The sequence below is a fragment of the Botrytis porri genome (genome assembly GCF_014898465.1).
Source record: "Botrytis porri strain MUCL 3234 chromosome Unknown BPOR_019, whole genome shotgun sequence".
NCBI classification, from domain to species: Eukaryota; Fungi; Ascomycota; class Leotiomycetes; order Helotiales; family Sclerotiniaceae; genus Botrytis; species Botrytis porri.
This window is the reverse complement of record NW_024066093.1, coordinates 84,817-105,760: the sequence shown is the minus strand read 5'-3', so window position 1 is coordinate 105,760 and position 20,944 is coordinate 84,817. Positions and strand designations below refer to the sequence as shown.

The following is a 20,944-nucleotide window of genomic DNA, read 5'->3' as shown; positions in this document are numbered from 1 at the left end:
GCTTGATGCCAAAAGATGAAGCCTTTCTACCCTGTATGTCTTCAGGTTCAGCAACCACTTTGCAAACATATCCGTCTACAAATATGTCTTACATCCCCTCTTCGACCCCCATCCCACCTCTTCTCCTACCTGCTTCCCCGAACGACATTTGACCCTGACTTCAACTTCGACGCTTCCAGATTGTCGTATACCAGCACACCACTGTCCATTCCTTCCCTCAACCTTGCTGTTCTTTTTGATTCAGGGGAAACCATATACAGAGACATTATGTATTGATTCCCTGGTTGTTGTATCTATCTCTTAGTGGGGATCAAAAGGCTATGTATGGGTGGTGTGTTTGTGTGGCTAAAAACTGGTAGTTCGTGTTAAAATCTTCGAGGCTCTTTCGGCAATAGTACACAATAAGATTGGATATTCCGTGAGAGACTCATGGAGCTCAAGGCGGATTGGGTCAATAAGTTGTTGATCCTATCATTACAAATGTTGATGGCAAGCCTGAACTTTAACCGATATCCCTGTATTGTGCACAACCCTGTATCTTACACGCTTTAATTTATTGAATTAAAAATTGATTATAAATTCAAAACTATTTATAATAATATTGAAATAAATAAAAACACAAATTGAAGATTAATGAAATATAATAATCAGGTTTTAATGAATTTGAAATATTAAATAGAATATTAATTGATTTAAAAAATAATATTTTAAAATATTAATAATTTAATAAAAGTTTATATTAGAATGAATTTATATTATTAAAAATAAGTTTTTCGAATTGATTTATATTATTATTATTGAAAAGAAAGTTTGAAATTTTGAAAAATATCAAAAATTAAGTTTTAAATACAATTTCAAAAATATATATAATATTTAAAATAATAAAAAGAATTTAAAAATTCTTTTTAAATTTTTTAAAAATATTTCTTTATAGATTTTAAAAATCTGGAATTACTATTTGGATTTTAATTAGAAAATTAAACTTTTATATATTAGAAAATCTATAATATAATAATAATAAAATTATATAAAAATAATAAATAATTAAAAATCATAACTTATTATATTATAAATTAATATATAAAATGAAAAAAAAATAACATATTCTAATTTCTTAATGAATAAATCTGTTAGTTTTTCAAAAAAAATAAAAATATCATAAATCCATTTTTAAAAGATTTTTTTTTTTAAAAAAAGTCCTTAAATTTTATAATATTCCTAATAATTTTACAAATTAAATATAATTATAATTCAATATTATAATATATTCTTTTTTTTATTAATATTCAAATTAGTTCTATTTCTAATAAATTAAAAAAAAGTCTTTTTTAGAAATATCTTATTATTAATTATATAATCCTAATATTTAATTTTTATAATTTTTTTGATAATTGATTATATATATAACTATATTTAATAAAATATAGTTTTTTTAGTTTTTTAATTAAAATTAATCTATTAATAATATTATATAATTAAAAAAATTGAAAATTATTATAAAATACTTGATTTATAATTAATTTTTATTTTAAAAAAGATTATTTATAAAAACTTAAATAATATATTGATATAATATCAAATTTATAATATAAAAACTTAATTTTTTCAATTCTTTATATTAAAATATATTCAAATTTATAAAAAAAAAAAAATCAATTTTCGTTATTCCTATTCATAAATAAATTGATATACAATATTTTTATATTAATAATTTTAATTTTAATATTAAAATTATATTATATATAATCATTATTTTTATACTTTAATTACTTTATAAGAAATAAATAGTAATATAATATATTACTTATAATTATTAATAGAATTCAATAATTGATTGATTATATATTGAATTTAGAATATCTTTTTTAAAAGAAATAAAAGTGTGCACGATACAGGGGCGTGCACGATGTAGGGATATCGGTTACTGTGTGTGGGGGATCGAACGGGGATTGTTGATAAGATAGGCTGGTGGGCTATAGCTTGTGCTGAGTCACTAATACTTTTCCGTATACTTGTCCACTAAACATATTCAATTGTATTTATTAATTTAAATCTTTAATATCTTAAAGTAAAAATCGAACAATCTCTTGATCTATATATACTTAATAATAATAATAATTTTTTAATAGCATTATAAGTTAAGCTTTTCATATTTAGTATATTAATTATTTATTATAATATAAGCTTTAATTCTATTTCGTTACAAGGACATAGTTACTAAGACGGGGAAACCCTTGCTCTATAATGAGGGTTACTAGAGGATTAACAATGTAATTTATTCTAGTAATTTATATTGAATGATTAATTAGTCTATAGTAAGCGAAAAGGAATTTTATTATTGATAATATTAAAGTAAAGGTATTATGATAAGAAGATATGTAAGAGTTATAAGATTATAAAAGTTTAAATAAATAAGATAAATAGTTGAGTACATACTTAAATTTAATTAGAACATATGATTAGTTTTGAATAGATTTTAATATACTTATTACTTTATACTTATTTAGTAGCTCAGAATTTACTTAATATATCTCCTACTATACAACTCTAACATATTTCTTATATTAGCTTTCAAATTTATAAACAATATATTATTCAATATATTTTATATCAAACTAAAAGTAACGCTACTAGAAGCCTTTAGCTAATAGAGTTTATCTAGAATCATTTCCTACGTAACATTTTAAACTACTTATAATATACTCTTTAATTTCCATTTAATATTGTTGGGACAGGGATCATGTGACTACGCTAGCGTTGACGCTAGCGTCTTCCGACACTATAGCAATACGTTTTATAGCCCTAGCTTTTAGAACCTCAAGCAATATAACAACAGTGTGAACCATAGTACTATATTGACTTCACCATCCCCATGGTGATACCAACAAATATATTCTAATTAAGTCGAGTACTCGACTTTCTGACCACCCCTGTTTTAAGCTACTCTTTTATACTAAAAAGTGCTTTTTCAGCTTATTAATCTCTCTATTAAAATACGATATAATTTATCAAAAACATATATATATAATCTTCAGATTATTTTAAATTTATATTAATAATTTCAGATTTTTTGGAATTTTTCTAAATAAAGATTTAAAACTTTAAATATCGATTTATTGATGAATATAGAAATTATATAGAAATTTAAAATAAGTTTTGAATCTTTAATAACTGTTTAATTATAATTAATAAAGAAAACTATTTACTTGTTTGAAAGTTTTAAATTTGAATTTATATAAAAAAATTAAAAATTAAAATTAATAGTTGTAAAGATATAATTTAAAAGAAAATTGTAATCTCAAAAATATTTCTATAAATATTTGTTAATTGAAATTTTCCCTCATTCTTTTAAATCTTTTATATTATAAACAAAAAAAGTTTATAATAGAAATTTATAATTCAATTTTAATAATTTTAATTATAAAGTTATTATTAATTCGAGAAGGATATAAAAGACATAGTACTTATAAGATTCTTAGGTTCTAAATGTCTACATTATATTTTGTTTAAAGAACTGATTAAGTATAGGAAGTTATAGGTCTTATATAGATACTATAAAAAGAATTAGTTTCTTCTACTTTTACTTAAAGTTATTATATTCTATATTTACTATTAATTATAATATAGTAGCTAATAAATTAAAGTTATTGATTAGATTCTAATAATTAATATGTGTATATTAGAAACTTTCTTTATAATTTTAATTATAACTTTATTAGAACCTAGTAGAATTACCTTCTTTATTATTCTATTCTCTTTTAATTTATTTTATTATTTTAATATTAATTTTATTTATATCAATAAGATTAGTAAATACTTAATATAGTTTTTTCTTCGTTATTACATTAATTGAATTAATTAATTTATCAATCTTTATAGCTTTAATAATCTCTTTGCTCTTATAAGATTAACATAATATTATAACATCGATTATCAATCTCTTTTTACCAATTATATTCATTTTAATGAATAAATTATATAATGATTTTAAATCAATAGATAAAATTAATAGAATTTCTTTACTAAAAATAATACTAATTATAAAAGTAATTATTATATTAATATTATATCCTTAAACTAATTTATATAATTCTGAAGCTAAAATACTATATATACAATTTTCTTATATTAAATAAATAATTAATGAACAACATTAGCATTATTATGTTTATTCATTATAATAATAATACAATTTATTTAGAATGAATAATTCTTACTATTAATAAAAGAGGTATTAGTAAAGATAATAATTTTAAGTGAGTTCATATTAAGTAATATATAGTTAAATTCTTTAATGAAATTTTCTTTTTACTATTTAATATATTTATTTGATATTATAATGTTATTCTTATTAGATTATATTATTTATTCTATTATTAACAAATCAAAAGATACTTCAGATTGATATATAATTATAATATATATATTATAAGCTTATTATGTAATATATTAATTATATATAGAAGTATACTGTTAAATCTTATTAAGCATATTATAAATATCTATAAACTCTATTAAAAACGATTTGTGGATTCTTATATTACTTTTTTTAAATAAAATTAATACTATCATTCTTAAATATAAAAATAATACTATTAAACTTTAATAAATAATTATAAATAAGTTTCTTGTAATCTTAAATCATAAAATTAGCTTATTTAAATTATTTGTTCTCAACTTGAATAAACTCATTATTCTTAATAATAAATATGTTATGTATTTGGAAATCTATAATATTAAATTCAATGTTTTAATTATTAATATGTAAAAAACAAAAGTTATATATAAATTATTATATTCTAAGTTTTTTAAAATAGTGAATATAATATATTCTAAACTAATGATTTTCTGCTTTAGAATACTATATAATGATTTTATAATAATTAATAGATTTATTTCTTTTAGAATATATATATAGAAAATGTAATATGGATTTGAAATTGATTAAGTATATATTTGAATAATATTTTAAATATAACATGTCTATCTTACTATCTTTTCGAATATTTATAATTAAAAAAACTAAAATGTATTAATTTAATTATTAAATTATTAACGATTGTATTAAAATAATAATCTTATTAATATTATTATATATTTAAATAATTAATTATAATTTATGAAATTTAATATCTATTTCTTTATTTTTAATTTTATTAATGAAATGTAATTTAAAGATATATATATTAAAAGAAATATTAGATAATAATATGACTTTGAACGCACCTTTAGTTGTTAAAATGTTAATCTTCTTTTTTCTAAATTTCTTATATATAATTGAATTTAAAAGATTAATAATGAAATAATTAGAGTACTGATTCTACATGTAAGTATAAATCTAGAATAATATTATTTGAGGGAATATTATTGATATAGGCATTTGATTGTTCTTGAATAAATCTAAAAGAAGCTTTTTAGAGTTTATAGTATATATAATAGTTTTATTAAAAATAAATAATCTAACTTTACTAGATTATGATAAAATTACCTCATATCTTTTAAATTGATCGAGAATATAATCGATATAATTACTAAGAATAATAAGATTAATGAGATTATAATTATAATTATAATTAACTCTCTTAATATAATTATAATCAATTTTCTTAATATAGTTATTCTTAATATATTTATACAATCATCTAGTCATCGGTTAATCTTTAAAAAAAAGAAATCATTCAACTACTGAAACGATCACGAATCAACTACATCTAAGGGCCTCACAGGAGGCTCCCCTATGCCGCTAGTGATGCGCGCCCCCGGCGCGCCGAGCGGCTCCCCAACCCAAGAGGTGATCCCCCCTCAATCAAGTACCATTACCCCAGGGGCAAGCATTGCCCCTCCACCAATTATAAGATCGCTCACAGGCTCTGCCCTTGGCGTAATTAAGGATCGATTCGAAAGGATCGATAAGACAGAACGGGAGAAGCGAGAGGTGATCGAGGCGTTCGCAGCACTAGCGGATAAGCTTGCACAAGGCTTCCAGGGTCAACAACATAGACTCGCAGTGAATATTAAAGGGACGATCATCTCCACACTGCTGGGAGCAGCAAAGGCTACTTCTGATCAATGGATAGGGCTCACAACAGAGCATTCACGAACAGAAAGCAATAAGCAGAAGACCTACACTGATGCACTGAAAACTCGGATAGTGCCTGAGGCAGAAAGCCCCACTAAGGCCCCCACCAACACAGGACGCCCTGCTCCTATTGGAGGAGCGAACACTGAGCGTATAGAAGCACGCAGACTCAAGAGGGAGAATGACCGGATCGAGAAAACGATCCTTATAATAGCTAATGGGGAAGCTCTGCTCTCAGAGACAAATCCCTTCCTACTAAGACTCAGAATAAAAGAGGCAGTTACTGGACTCACATTAGCAGAGATCCCCTTCCTTCAAAGGAATAATACGGGCTGGACTCTACGATGCAGCTCTAGCGCCAGCCGGGAGAAGATCATGAAAGCAGATAACTCTGAGCGGGTGCTTAAGACCCTCCATGCAACAAGCATGCGCAGACTAGAGAAGTGGTTCATGTATACAGTCCCACAAGTACCTCACGATTTTTATCACATCGAAGGAGCTCCTGCTCCTATGCCTACTGAGCTTATCAAAGAAGAGATCACAGCTCAGACCGGCAAGCAGCCGGTCAACTACCGACTGGCACGTAGCGGGGTTAACCCGATCACTAAAAGAGCCACCTGGATCATTGGCTTCAATACTGCAGTATCGCGGTTCCGACTATTCAATAGTAGCTCCTACTCGGTTCTCCTAGACAAACCCCGGGAAATTCAACTTCACAGTACTGGCTGCCTAGGGTACTGCAACCCCTTCACCTGCAACAGAGCCTCACGATGCTCGACATGCGGTAAACTAAACACTGAGCACGAGGGTGCACTCGTACACCAACAATGTACTAGAGCAGCTCAATGCGCCAACTGCCACGGACCCTTCCGCGCTGGCCACTCCAACTGCCCAGCTGCCCCTAGGGTCTATGCTAAGCGACGGATCGTTCTGACCGCAAAGGAACTGGCCGCAGTCAGAGCTGTCGGCAGAAAAGACTACGAGACGCTGCACAGAGCAGATATAGACGAGGCAGAACATACCTCTGAATCACCTCTGTCTCCTATCGTAACAACCGCAGAAACCCCGATCACTTCGGGGGCGAGGATCATAGCATATGAGAATGAGCGCCTCAGCAAGCGCCCACGCAGGCTCAGTACAAGTCTGCCGATCGCACCAACCGGATTACGCACACGCTCAGCTCGTAACCAGAGCCAACGGAATCTCAATATAGAAGCGCTAGCAGAGAAAGCCTTCACTCCAATAGACCTGGAGATGATCGATACAGAAAACTCTATAACAGTTGCCACTGCACCTAGACCCTCTCTATGAGTGATGCAATCAATGGGTACACTCAAAGAAACAAAGGCCTCACTATCGCTTGGGCGAACGCAGGCCGGGGACACGCGAATCATATCACACTACTACAATTAGCAGCGGAGGCTCAATTAGATGTGATCTGTATACAGGAGCCAAGACTATACTGGAATTCAACAACACAAAATCACAACGCATACGATCGATATCAGCCGACCGACAACTGGAACCTCCGAGGAGACTTGGAGGAGAACGAGCAAGGCCCTAGGGTCATGACATATATACGAAAAAGCGCGAACCTGAAAGTAGAGCAAATGAGTCGACTCGGAAACAGAGACCTACTCTGGATACGAGTCAATGGATACTCGATCCTGAATGTCTATAGAGCTCCGTGCACTTTGGATATTATTAATTACATTACACACCTGGTTCCAAATGAGCGTACAGTCGTAGGAGGGGACTTTAATGCAAAGCACGATCTGTGGGAACCGGGGGTGATCACAGCCAACCAGGGGGCACAGCTCGCAACATGGGCAGACGAGCAGGGCATGGAGTTTATAGGTACTCCAGGCATACCCACTCACGCAAGAGGGCACGTGATAGACCTGACCTTCTCCAACATACCGTTCGCTTATACAGAGGTACTGGAAGAACTCCATTGTGGATCTGATCATGCTACCCAGGTCACTACTCTGACGAATCGTGGAACAACAGAGTGGGATCAGTATCGCTATCGGATAAAGGAAGTGGATCTGCCTAGATTAGATGGACTAATGGCCAACCAGCTAGCTCACCTCAATGATGTAGACATTCAGACTACAACTGAGATTGAAACCCACGTCAGTGAGCTGGCGAATGCGTTAGAAAAAGCGATCCGAGCAATCGGCAAGATTGATCGGAAGGTAGGAAAAGCCTCGCCGTGGTGGACGGACGAGTGCAGAGAAGCCCACCGAGCACACATAGAAGCACGGAGGGGATCAGACCCGGAAAGGAAGACTAATGCTACTCATCTCTTACAAAAGGTAGTGCGACAAGCCAAGAGATCCTACTGGGCAATGCGTCTCGACGGAGTCAAAGACGACAAAGAACTCTATCGGGTTATGGGATGGCACAAATTAACCCCCGAAAGTAATGCGAAATCCCCCTCCCTAATAATCGGCGAGCGGGTGATCTGTGATACAAAAGAGAAGGCAGATGCTTTATTCACAGCGGTTCTGGATCGTTTCAGGGCAGACGACGACCTACCAAACGATCCGCTGCTCAATCAAGCACACAAAGGGATACTCCCCTGGAAAAGAACGATCTCTGCAGAAGAAGTGGAAAAACATGTCATAGGAGCTACTTGCACTGCGCCTGGAGTGGATCGAGCCACTGTGCGCATCCTCAAGGCATGCTGGCCGAGCGTCAAATCACTGATCCGGGAGATATTTGCATCTTGCCTAGCTCTAAACTACTATCCAGAAGGTTGGAAGCTAGCGGAAGTAGTAATGATCCCTAAGGTGGGCAAGAAAGACAAAACGTCACCGCGGTCGTGGCGACCGATAGCCCTGATCTCCTGTATCGGTAAGGGGCTCGAACGGTATATAGCTAGTCAAATATCCTGGACAGCCCTGAGACACAAGGTAATCAGCCCGCAGCACTGCGGAGCGCTCCCCAGAAGATCAGGTACTGATCTAACGGCGGCTTTCACTCACGATGCGGAGCTTTCATTAGCAACGGGTAATGTGGTCTCGATTGTTACAATGGATGTTCAAGGAGCTTTTGACGCTCTCCTAAAGCGCCGACTCCTGAGCCGAATGATCAAGCAAGGATGGCCAACTCCGCTGCTCAAACTAATAGACTCGTTCCTTACAAATAGGAAAGTCAGAGTAAGACTCGAAGGCATCACAACAGAGGAATACCCAGTAGCATGTGGTACTCCTCAGGGGTCCCCCCTATCACCTATACTCTATATGCTATATCTCGCTGAGCTCCTCAACCGAGATACCAAATATCGCTTTGGCTACGCTGACGATATTGCGATCTATCACTCCTCCAAGCATCTCTCCACGAATGCCAGGATCCTTCAACGACGCGTTCGACAGATCATCCGATGGGGTAAGGAGAACAAAATCCTATTCGCCTCAGAGAAATTCGAGCTACTCCATATAACCAGACGACACGATACCACCAACCCACCACTAGTCGTTAACCCGGATCTGATAATCACTCCAGTACCGATTGTAACGAGTGGAAGCACTCAACCCACTCTAAGATGGCTTGGTGTCTTCTTCGATCGTCGGCTCTCGTTTCTACAACATGTCAAAACACGCACAGCGAAAGCCATGAAAGTAGCCTCGCACATCAGGTCGATCGCCCGCACTCTGCATGGGCCACCAGCTTCCTACTTGAGAAAAGCAGTGATCACCTGCGTCCTTCCAGTAGCACTATTCGGCACTGAAGTATGGTACGCTGGCAAACTCAAACCGAGCCTCGGTCAAAGCGAAGCAAGCACAGGCACAGGTATCAAAGGCCATCTCCGCTACATCAACAAAGTGATCAATACCGCCGCAAGAGGAGCGATCCCGGTATACAAAACTACACCGACCGCAGCTCTTATCAAAGAAGCCGGCCTGCCATCGGGGATAGTCGCATTAGAACACGCCAAGCTGCGATTCGCACTCCGCTTAAAAACGGTCGACAATCAGCACCTGCTAGTGAGCCGCCTGAAACCCACAGTACGAAAGCGCGGGCGAGGAGCAGGCACAGCTAGAAGGCCCCTTACAAGAATCCAACGGCTCGGCCTCCTCATCCCAGAGACCCAACGGCCGAAGTTACTTCGCCCGCACTTCTCGATAGGCTGCAGAACGGATCCGACGGAAGGGCTAACCAAAGATGAAGCAGCTCAAGCCTTCAAAGAGTGGTGGCTGCAACTCCCACCTGAGGACTACACGATCTTCTCCGACGGATCAGAACAAACCATTGATCGTAAACACTGTGTCGGATACGGATATGTAATATATCACAATGGCACTCAATTAGCCTCCGGATCCAAGCAGATCTGGAGCGACTCACATGTGTTCGATGCAGAAGCGATCGGAGCGTGGCGAGGGCTGGAGCACCTGATCAGCACGTTTAAAGATCCCCCGAGTGGCCGGATCTGGATGTGTATTGACAGTACATCGGTCATCTGGGGTGTTCGCGGAAACGCGCCGCCCACAACGCAATGGGCCTTCCATAAGTGCCATAAGGCAATGAAACAACTTGACATTAGAGTGAAGTGGTCACCTGGTCACATGGAGATCGAAGGGAATGAGGAAGCAGACCGCCTAGCAAACGCAGGCGCAATTGGACCCATGGACCAGGCGATCGACAAGCTACCAACAATTAGCGGTGTCCGGACGATCGTTCGCCAAAAGCGCCTACGCGCAGAGACTGAGTGGTGGGAAGAGATGAATCCCTCTCTCTCTGCTAATTATAAAGAATGGTCTCCCAAGTACAACACAAAGGAGCCGAAGGAACTAACTCTGCCAAGAGCAGTCCTTCACCGACTACTAGCTATGAAAACAGGTCATGGCGACTACGCCGCTTACCATCAGCGATTTGGTCATCAAAACAACAAGCTGGACTGCTCATGCGGCAGCGCTAAGGAACCATATCACTTCTTTAAATGCACTATAAACAACCTAAAACGTTCAGACTGGCCCCTGGCCCCTGTAGAAATACAATCTAACAAACAGGCGATCACATATATCAAGAAACTCTTACACACACCTAGCAAGCTCACTCAGCTGATTACCGACTCAGAGTTCTACACTCAGATCTGTCCTAACTACTAAAGGACCCTTAGAAAGCGACCATCTTTTCAACAAAGCCCGCCGCCCCTTTTATAAACTTACCACTCAACTGATCACTCGAATATACCACACCCCTAAAAACCGCAAACCCAATATACAATATAAGAGCCTTGCCGCTCGGCTAAACAAATAGCAACCCACTCCCACTTCTTCTCCTTCACCATAGGGATCGGAGCCCACAACGAGCCTATCCACCCGGGAACCAAGCTCTACCCTAACAAGAACCCGGATCAGACGTACCCTTCTGGAAACAGAAGTGGATCGCACCTGCAGAGGAGCGAACAGCCCCTGGCATTGAAGTTAAATTGCTAAATTCGGTTGCGACGATCACGCCGCTCAAATAGTCCCTTATCTTAGCACGTCTAAATACCCTTAGGGAGGTTCAAGACAGACGTTAATTAATATAAATAAATAAATAAAAATAAATAAATAAAAATATAATATCGTTCTCTTTATAGTATATTTGAAAAGCTATTGATTCATAGCTTTTATGCTTATTTAGTATTAATATTCGATATTTACCCTTTTTTCGATTCTTAGTATACTTATCGAAATATTTCAACCATTCTAAACCCGTCTCATTATTCGTTTACTTATTAGATGTAGATTTAATAGCCCATTCCACAGAAAGATTTGTTTTAATATATTAATTAAAGAAATGAACTTGTTTTTGAACTACTAGAAATAGGGGAATAGTTTCATTCTCTTTATTTCCATATATTATTGTTGTAGCCTATTCTCGATTATCTAACTATACTGTCTTGCTTCTGTCATTTTATTCAATATTAGTTACTATTATTATTGTATATATAATCCCTATCATAAAACCTATTTCGTCGAAATTATAGAAATCTCCGTTCAAAATATTATATTTCGCTTGTATATTCATAATTAATCAAAACCACTCTTCAAAAAGCTTAAAATCTTTACAAAAAGCTCTTTAAAAGATATAAATATAATTAAAACATATCTTTAATTCAATTCAACATTTTACAAATTAATATACCCAAAGCTTTTCAATATATTTCGTACCCTTCAATTTGAGAATATTATTTACCATATCTTTTATATTCTTTAATTTAAATAGAAATCCTTTTAAATCTATATCAAATATATATTAAATAATCATCTTTTCTTTTAATTCTATAATCTTATAACAATTCGCTCGAGTTTCTATACAAAAAAGTAAATCTTTTATTCTATATTGAAAAGTTATACAAGAAATATTATAAAGTATAACAACCTTTTGAATACTTAATTTTTTATCTTTATAAATAGCTTTAATAATAAGGAGTATACAAGCTTCTTAATTATTCGAATTCATTATAGGTTATTGATAAAATATGTGTTGAAAGAAATAGGTGTAAATTGAGGTGAAAGTGAGCTACTCGATAATATGAGCCACTCGATGATAAACCACGTTATATAAGAAATCAATTACCTTTCAAAATATGAAATTAGGATTTTAAAAAATAAATTTAATTCTATTCAATTTTAAAATTATATTCTCGAAATTAGATATTCGAATTTATATATTTACCCTCCCCTCTTTCAATCTAAATCAATAAATCTCTTAAACCCTTTATAACCTAATTGAAGCTCTTTCTTAATCAATATTAATTAAATCTTGAATAACTTGTTATTAAGTAAGCTCCTCTATATTTATATTTAAGACTATATTAACTCTAACTAAAAATATAAAAAGATTAGCTTATAAAAATATACTTTTAAATATAAAGAATTATATATTTCAAATAATAAATAAAGTATTAAGTAAATATCGATGCATAAAAAAACCTAATTATATTAAGAAGGAATATTTACTGGATAAAAGACTTTTAATATATTATTTCAATAAAAGATTCATATTCAAATTTAATATAATAAGCATTAAAAAGAAAAGAATTCTAATAAAAAAGCATTTTCTAATTAATATTATAATAAATACAGAAAGACAGATCATAATATAAGAATCTGTCAAAATAATATAATAGATCCTAAATTATTAGATTCTTAATAGTTTTAATCAATTGATTTAATTGTTATTAAATAATATAACTTTGAAGTAATAATTCAAGATAAAAGTGACCGATTCATTGATATAGCCGATCCACTGATAAACTACGTTAGTATTAATATTAAATCATTAAATAGATTGAATGAGTATTGGTTTTATTAAATTATAATATTCTTTTATAAATGATAATTCAAACATAATTATTCATTAAAAAAGATTGATAATATAATCTCGAATTATTAATATTTATTATCATAATAATGATTTTAATAAAAAAGATTTTTTATTTTTTATTTTTTAATGCCTTTATTCTTATTATTATATTGATATAAATTAATACTTAATAATTTAGATGTAATATTTAAAATTTATAAGAGTCCATTTTAATTATAAATAATTAACTTAATTGAATCTTTTATTTTAATCATTTCGAAGATAATTAATAATATTTTCAATCTTCTTATAATTCTTTTAAATATACTTAATGATCAAAACTAAAATCTTTTTTTTTTAAAAACATTTATAATTTTAGGATTCAATTATTATTGGAATATTATAAGTTATATCTCAATTAATACCTTATCAATTATTTATTTTAAATAAATAATATACTTTACAATAAATAATCCATACATATAAAGTTTGTATTGTAGCTTATATAATAGTTGTATTCCAATAGATAGAAAATACTCTAATTTAAAATCCTTAAAACTTATAATATAATTCAATTATAACTCCTTATCATAAAAATCACTATATTTATATTTATACAATTTAAATTTATAGAAATCTCGTATTTCCTTTCCATTTATATAATTAATATTGAAAGAATAATCTTTTTATTTATTTATTATTAATTTATAATTATTAGATATAATTTTTAATAGAATTAAAGATTTAATAATAGATTTGATAGATTTAATATTATCGAATTATTTTAGAACTGAATATTTAATATTTCAATATAATGCTTATAATTTACATTATTGTTATATTACTTAAGGTTCTAAAAGCTAGGATTATAAAACATATTATTATAGTATCAGAAGACACTAGCGTTAACGTTAGCGTAGCTATATTATCCCTGTCTCAATATATATAAATTTAAAACTTTTATAAAATCTTTAATAACTTTTTAACAACAATTATTGAAAGAAGACTATATATCTTTTTTAAAGTTTTAAACTTAAATTTATATAGAAATTCAAAAAAAATGAAAAAATTAATAGATATAAAGATATAATATATAATGAGTTTAAGATAGTATAAATAATCCCTATAATTTTAAGAATTTTTTTTTAATCTTTTAAAGTAAATATATTATAAACTTATAATAAAACTTTTTAGTTTATTTTTAATAATTTTTATCAAAAATTTATTAAAGTTTTTATAAAAGTTTTAAATTTATATATAATTCTTATATAAATTTAGAAATCGATATTTTGAAGTTTTAGATTTCAATATAAAAAAATTCTAAAAATTTAAAAATTTCAGATTAGATTCAAAACGATCTAGATTATATATATAAATTTTCAATAAATTCTATTTATAAATAAGAAAATTAAAGATTCCATTTTTCGTATAAAAAGTGGTCTAAAAGGGGAGTGGCCCGAAAGTAGGGTACCCGACTTAGAGAAACGTATCGAAAAACGCATATTGACCAAGTAGAAGTGCACGGCTACTGTACATGATACTGCTCAAGATATTGGTGCAAACTATGATTGTTCACTCAAACTCGTTGATGAATTGAGATCGATTACAGCCCTCAGAGCCTACACCGAGTGGTGGTAAGGTTGCCATTTCCGTTCATAATCCATTTGTTTGTGGGGTTGGGAGTTGGATCCAAGGGAGTGGCAGCTGAGAACTAAGTCGGGTACCCTACTTTCGGGCCACCCCCCTTTTGGGCCACTTTTTACACGAAAAATGGAATTTTTAACTTTCTTATTTATGAATATAATTTATTGAAAATTTATATATATATAATTTAGATTATTTTTGATTTACTTTGAAAATTTTGGATTTTTAGAAATTTTTTATATTAAGATTTAAAGCTTCAAAATATCGATTTTTAAATTTATATGAGAATTATATATAAATTTGAAACTTTTATAAAATCTTTAATAATTTTTTAATAAAAATTATTAAAAATAAATTATAAAGTTTTATTATAATTTTATAATATATGTATTTTAAAGGATATAGAAAAAAAAGAAAATTTCTTATAAATAAATGTTTAAAAAAATATCTTTAAAATTATAAAGATTATTTATACTACTTTAAACTTATTATATATTATGTCTTTATATCTATTAATTTTTTTTAATTTTTTTTTTAATTTCTATATGAATTTAAATTCAAAACTTTCAAAAAGATATTTAGTTTTCTTTTAATAATTATTGTTAAAAAGTTATTAAAGATTTTATAAAAGTTTTAAATTTATATTTAATTCCTATCCAATCAAAAAATCGATATTTTGAAGCTCTAGATCTCAATATAGAAAAGTCTTAAAAATCTAAAAATTTCAGAATAAGCTTAAAATGACTTAAATTATATATACTCAAATTTTTATTAGATTAGATTATATATTGATAGAGATATTGATAGGTTAAAAAAGCGATTTTTGATGTAAAAGGGTGGCCCAAAACAGGGGTGGCTCGAAAGTAGGGTGATCGACTTATTGCTATGATATTTAGTAGTAACAACAAGCTACTTCTAGGGCCTGTTTTATCAGCCTGTTTTATCTGAATATATTCAGCCCTGTAGTGGCAAAGTTAATGTTATGCATAAAGAGAAATTTAGTATAAATCCTTATATAAATTTTTATTATATATATAATAGTATTAATCTTTCTTTTGTTATTAATGAAATATTGATTTTATTAATAATGAATATTATCGATATAAAATACAATCTATTTATTATTGAATTTTAATAGAAAAAAAGAAAATAAGGGCTTTTAAAGACCTTCGAGATTCTAAGATCTTTGAATATTAGAGTTGTAGGAAAGGTAGATAGAAGAGTATATGTGTAAAGGTTAGGAGGAGGTTATAAAGATGAATGGGAATTAAGGAAAAGGAGGAGGGGAATGAGTGTAGGGGTTAGAATGAATGAAAGATATTAGTTGAAAGTTTAATAAGGGATTTATTTATTAATTATAATACTTTATCTTTGATTTATTTTTTAATTAGAAGTTTTATTATTATATTATATAATATAGAATATATTAAATAGATAATTTGATTTTAATATAAATAAATCTTTTCATTTAAAAATGATTATTTTAGGCTAAAAGTTAGAATTAGCTTTCGAAATTCAAGAAATTTATTAATACTTTATTAATTAAAATAAGCTTTGTAAACTACAAAGATTTAGATTAATTATATTAATACTTTAAAAACGATTTATTTAATATATAATTAAAGGATTGAAGAATTTATTGTAATGACGAAGAGTTCATTTCGTTAAGCACTGATTCTGCTATTACAGGGCAGGCAAGGAGGATTAATTAGCATCCGCAAAATTGCCACAAGTTCTAACACTCACAATTGCACAACCTTTCCTATCAACTAATGATTGAATGACGGATTTGCCTATGAACTTCGCAGTTGATGGGCATCTCAAAATCAAGTGTATCGTGTGGGTTGAATTCTTTTGTTTTCGATATCTGGCGGAATTGTTCATATGAATAGTATGGATCACCAGCATCCAGAAGAAATGATCCAGAGTAGGATCGTTTCCATAATGCTGCGGCATCCAAGAACTGACTATTAGCTCAAGCGAGAGTCCATTATAATAATATTACTTACTTGCATCATGGAAATTGGACAGATTGGGAACACAATTCACATTTCCTCAATTGAAAAGTCTACAAAGGTCTGACTATCGACGGAAGAGCACTGTTTGTATCAAATGCAAAAATCCTAAATACGGCTTTCCTCACTAAACGAAAGATGCAACATTCACACTTTTGTTCCATGGAACAGTACGATGTCTGACATCCTGTTAGAAATCTCAAAGCAAGTGATACGACTAATTCAAGAAAATCAGAAAAGAACATCAGTTGGTCAACCATTTTATTTGAAATGTATACAGACTTTTCACACAGTCGTATTCAATTAGCTTAATGAGACAATGGGCTGCCGTTTTCTAAATTCTTCGCAGAGTTATTGTTTTGTCATTTATACATTAGAATTTGCTAACTTAGTTTCCAATTCGTCAGCTAACATTTAGGATTCACTCGGATCTCATCAACTCATAAAATTTCACTCTGGGCTCTACCTTGCCACAACCAGTCTTCTTCCTTTTTTTCTGATCAGTATTGCTTCTACGAACACCTTCGATGCCACTCTATCACTATCCACACTCGTAATATACACATTTATATCTGACCGATTATACTACTTGTCATGTTCCGCCTTTCTTCTCAATCCACTTTCCGTCCTCTCAAAACTATGCCATCATTCAATCTTTGGAGATATGTTTTGTGAATTAATTTGTGGGTTAATACATGACATGATTCTTTCGAATCAAGAGTCACAAAAGGCCCATCTGACTGCAAATCCGTGGGAGCGCAACGACAAAAATCTGAACAATTCAGTCACCATATAAACAGTAATTAAATCACTAATCACTGACAAAGTAGCTCTTCGAATCATTGAGAGGTCGAGTCACAAGTGCCTAAATTGTATCACATTCAAGATTTGATACTAGTAGCTTCTGTTCCCCAACCTTCTTTTCATTTTCACATACTTTTTACCCATTTCTACAAATAACAAAACCCAAAAGACTTCAGCCAAGCTACAAACTTTCCTATATCAAACAGCAAACTTAGCCCTTTAAACCTCTACAGATATTAACATCAACGCTTTTCGATCCAATAATATCAAGAAATTTGTCGGTAATTCTTGTGACTGAACTTCAATATGTATTCCTCACATACCAAAACCATGGTTGCTATTATCTGCCTCCTCCCCCTCTCGTCTGCTCTTGCAGTCCATCGCTCCGAAAGCTCTTCAAATACGAATGGCAACAATCACTCCTCTTCCACATCTTCAACTCTCACTCTCAGGCAAGAAGACTACAAGTGGTGCCACACAGAACATCCCGGAACATGTACCCTTGCATATATCATCGATTTAACAAAGCCTCATCCAATCAACATCCAAGTCACCGATCACAATTGCGATGATGCACTCGGTGGTGCGAGAAATCTAGACATAGGCTCCACTCTTGCGGATTTCGAAACGGATTCCAGACGAACAGATCCGGTTACAAAGTTTGCGATTAAAAGTGTCGTGAATGGTAAGCCTGAGATGACAGCAGATGGAAAGGAATTATCATAGCATCCTCCTGCGCATCCTGATGCAAGGACAATTCATACCGCACCATTCGATTGTCACATAAGATAATTTGTCCGATCTTGATGATAATGTTATTCATGGCGATGCGGATGTGTAGCATAGGGATCTAGGGCGGATCGAGATAATCTGGAATTAGCTAATGTCCGTCTACTATAAGAATCAAACTCGTTGCCTTTCAAATTCGTCGTTGCTAGTGGAAGTGTCTCCAGCTGAGCTAACTATCCCCTAGACTACCAACTCATGGCGCCCGAGTGGTCCGTGTAATATACCCTGTATGAAGAAATCTGATTGATTAGATTGGGGTTTTAATGCCTTTTCAGTCATTTTTTTAATAAAATAAGATTCTGATTCTAAATCTTGATTTTCTCAAGATCATAAAAGTAAGAATAGATATTATTATATTTCAAATTTTGAAATAAAAATATTATAAAATGGATTTTATATTAAAGATTGAAAGTCAATATTTAATTAAATTTCGATAATCCTAATGATCTGGTTGGTTAATAAGTCCCTGTTAAGCGAAAGCGCCTTCAGTTGATAGTCTAGGGGATATGAAACATGATAACTGTGATTTTCGCTAATGTTCAACTGCACGTGAAGTATTTATATCGATGGGTTCCAAAAGCAGGTACACAAGAAATTCAATCAATACCCTTTCTCCTATCCTAGTCAATGTTACGACGGCATCCAACATACCGCGTCACATGGTTGGAGAATCACGTGATAGACCTAGAGGATCTAGGGGATCGGAGAATTGGCATCTAGATCCATAAGATCCAGGGGATCCAGACAGGATAGGACTATGGGTTCCGCAGAGAACGAAGGTCTATATAAGGGAATGGGTTTCATTACAATGTAGAGCTTCGTGCTCAAGAACAATCATTAGTTTCATTATTATAGTTACGAGAATTACAACCAATTACAACCTTATTGAATTCCTACTTGAAATCTAGTCTAAACCACCTCGAGAGATCTCTAGACACTTCCACATGACCCTAGAGGCAGCTCCCGTAACAGTCAACCTAAATCACATCATTAACCATGAACATGGCCTCCCAAATCTTCAGGCCAAACAGCACGGAATCCCTCCTGACCAGGCGGCGTATAATCGATTTCTCCGTTGACCATTGGGAAAGCGATCCCTTTCAATAAATCATTAGACTCAAAACTCAGAGCATTTGAAATTCCAACTCGTTCAAATACTCACCATAAGTAGGATTGATCAAAGAAACCTGGTCAAACATTGAAAATGCACGAGCAGTGGCCCAGTCATCCAGTTTCTCCCAATTATTACATGTGTGCCAACTATTTTTGTTAGTCCTGCTATCGGAATTCATGGCAACGAGAGAAAACCTATGGTAAAACTAATTAGAGAGACACATACCCGGTGAAATCTGGCATGGGTCTTCTTATACCTTCTTCCCATTCAAATGTTGTGATGGAGGTATCGGCGTGGCACATCAATGCTTGTCGAATATCATCAATGCAGTGATCTATTCCAAAATTAGCCTGATCACAGCCTGATCAAAAATCAGAGAGAAGTCCCGTGATAAACTCACCGACGTGCATTTTTGTTGTTGGCCCTTGAGCATCAGGATAATATTCCGCGTAAAATGCTTCTCTCATGAATTTCTGCCAAAAGTTAACGCCATCCGTGATTCCCCGCTATCAGAAACTGAATTTTGAAAAGTCTTACCAAACAATGTAAGTGATGGTAAACATTCAATTGACCGTAGTATCCGGAGCCATCAGCAAGAGAAAGTGCGGTCCTACCCAAAGTAGCGAGCTCCTCTTTGCTGAGCCGTAGATTATTGTTTTTGACCAAGTTGTGCCACGCAAGATCGAGCTCCTTTGAAACCATTTAGTATGTGCTGATCAATTACCAAAACAAAGACACCCAAAGGGGCTCACATACCGGACGAGGATCCCCCTTGTAGAGACTACTTGCGAAAAGAGTTCCATTATAAAAGACCTTCTCATACTCCAAAGCCTCTGCTGCCGGTGCTATTTCACCAAGTTAGGGAGAATTGGTCCAGAGACACCCAGAAAAATCTCACTTACTATATACAAGTGTAGGTGGCCCAGATTTCTGTTTAAAAAAGCCAGTTGCTGCAAAAATTCCAATAGTATACGTCGCGAATATGAAAGAATGTATCACAACTCCCCACATCAACCTTCTTTGCTTCGCATTCCGCGGTCTAACATCGTATTCTAAATTTTCATTATCTTTGGATTCGAGTAGGCCTTCGGATGATTTGAGAAGGTCTTCGTTGGAAGATTCATCTTTGTAGAGAGGTCTATGAGCAGGAACGGAGGTTCTTGCTGAACGAATTTTCTTATACAATGTCTCCATCAT

At 32.4% G+C, this 20,944-nt stretch overlaps 2 protein-coding genes across 2 annotated transcripts; one reads left to right on the top strand and one right to left on the bottom strand.

The window, feature by feature from the left end:
• Window positions 1–18,174: 18,174 nt before the first annotated feature.
• EAF01_010984 (uncharacterized protein) lies at window positions 18,175–18,570 on the top strand (the record flags this gene model as incomplete). The annotated part of the gene is made up of 1 exon (XM_038919241.1): window positions 18,175–18,570. One exon carries the CDS (start codon window positions 18,175–18,177, stop codon window positions 18,568–18,570), a length of 396 nt encoding a protein of 131 aa, XP_038765112.1.
• A 1,053-nt stretch (window positions 18,571–19,623) lies between these two features.
• EAF01_010983 (uncharacterized protein) lies at window positions 19,624–20,944 on the bottom strand (the record flags this gene model as incomplete). Its single annotated transcript, XM_038919240.1, has 7 exons — window positions 19,624–19,730; window positions 19,796–19,893; window positions 19,973–20,081; window positions 20,148–20,220; window positions 20,285–20,437; window positions 20,504–20,592; window positions 20,650–20,944. 7 exons carry the CDS (start codon window positions 20,942–20,944, stop codon window positions 19,624–19,626), a joined length of 924 nt encoding a protein of 307 aa, XP_038765111.1.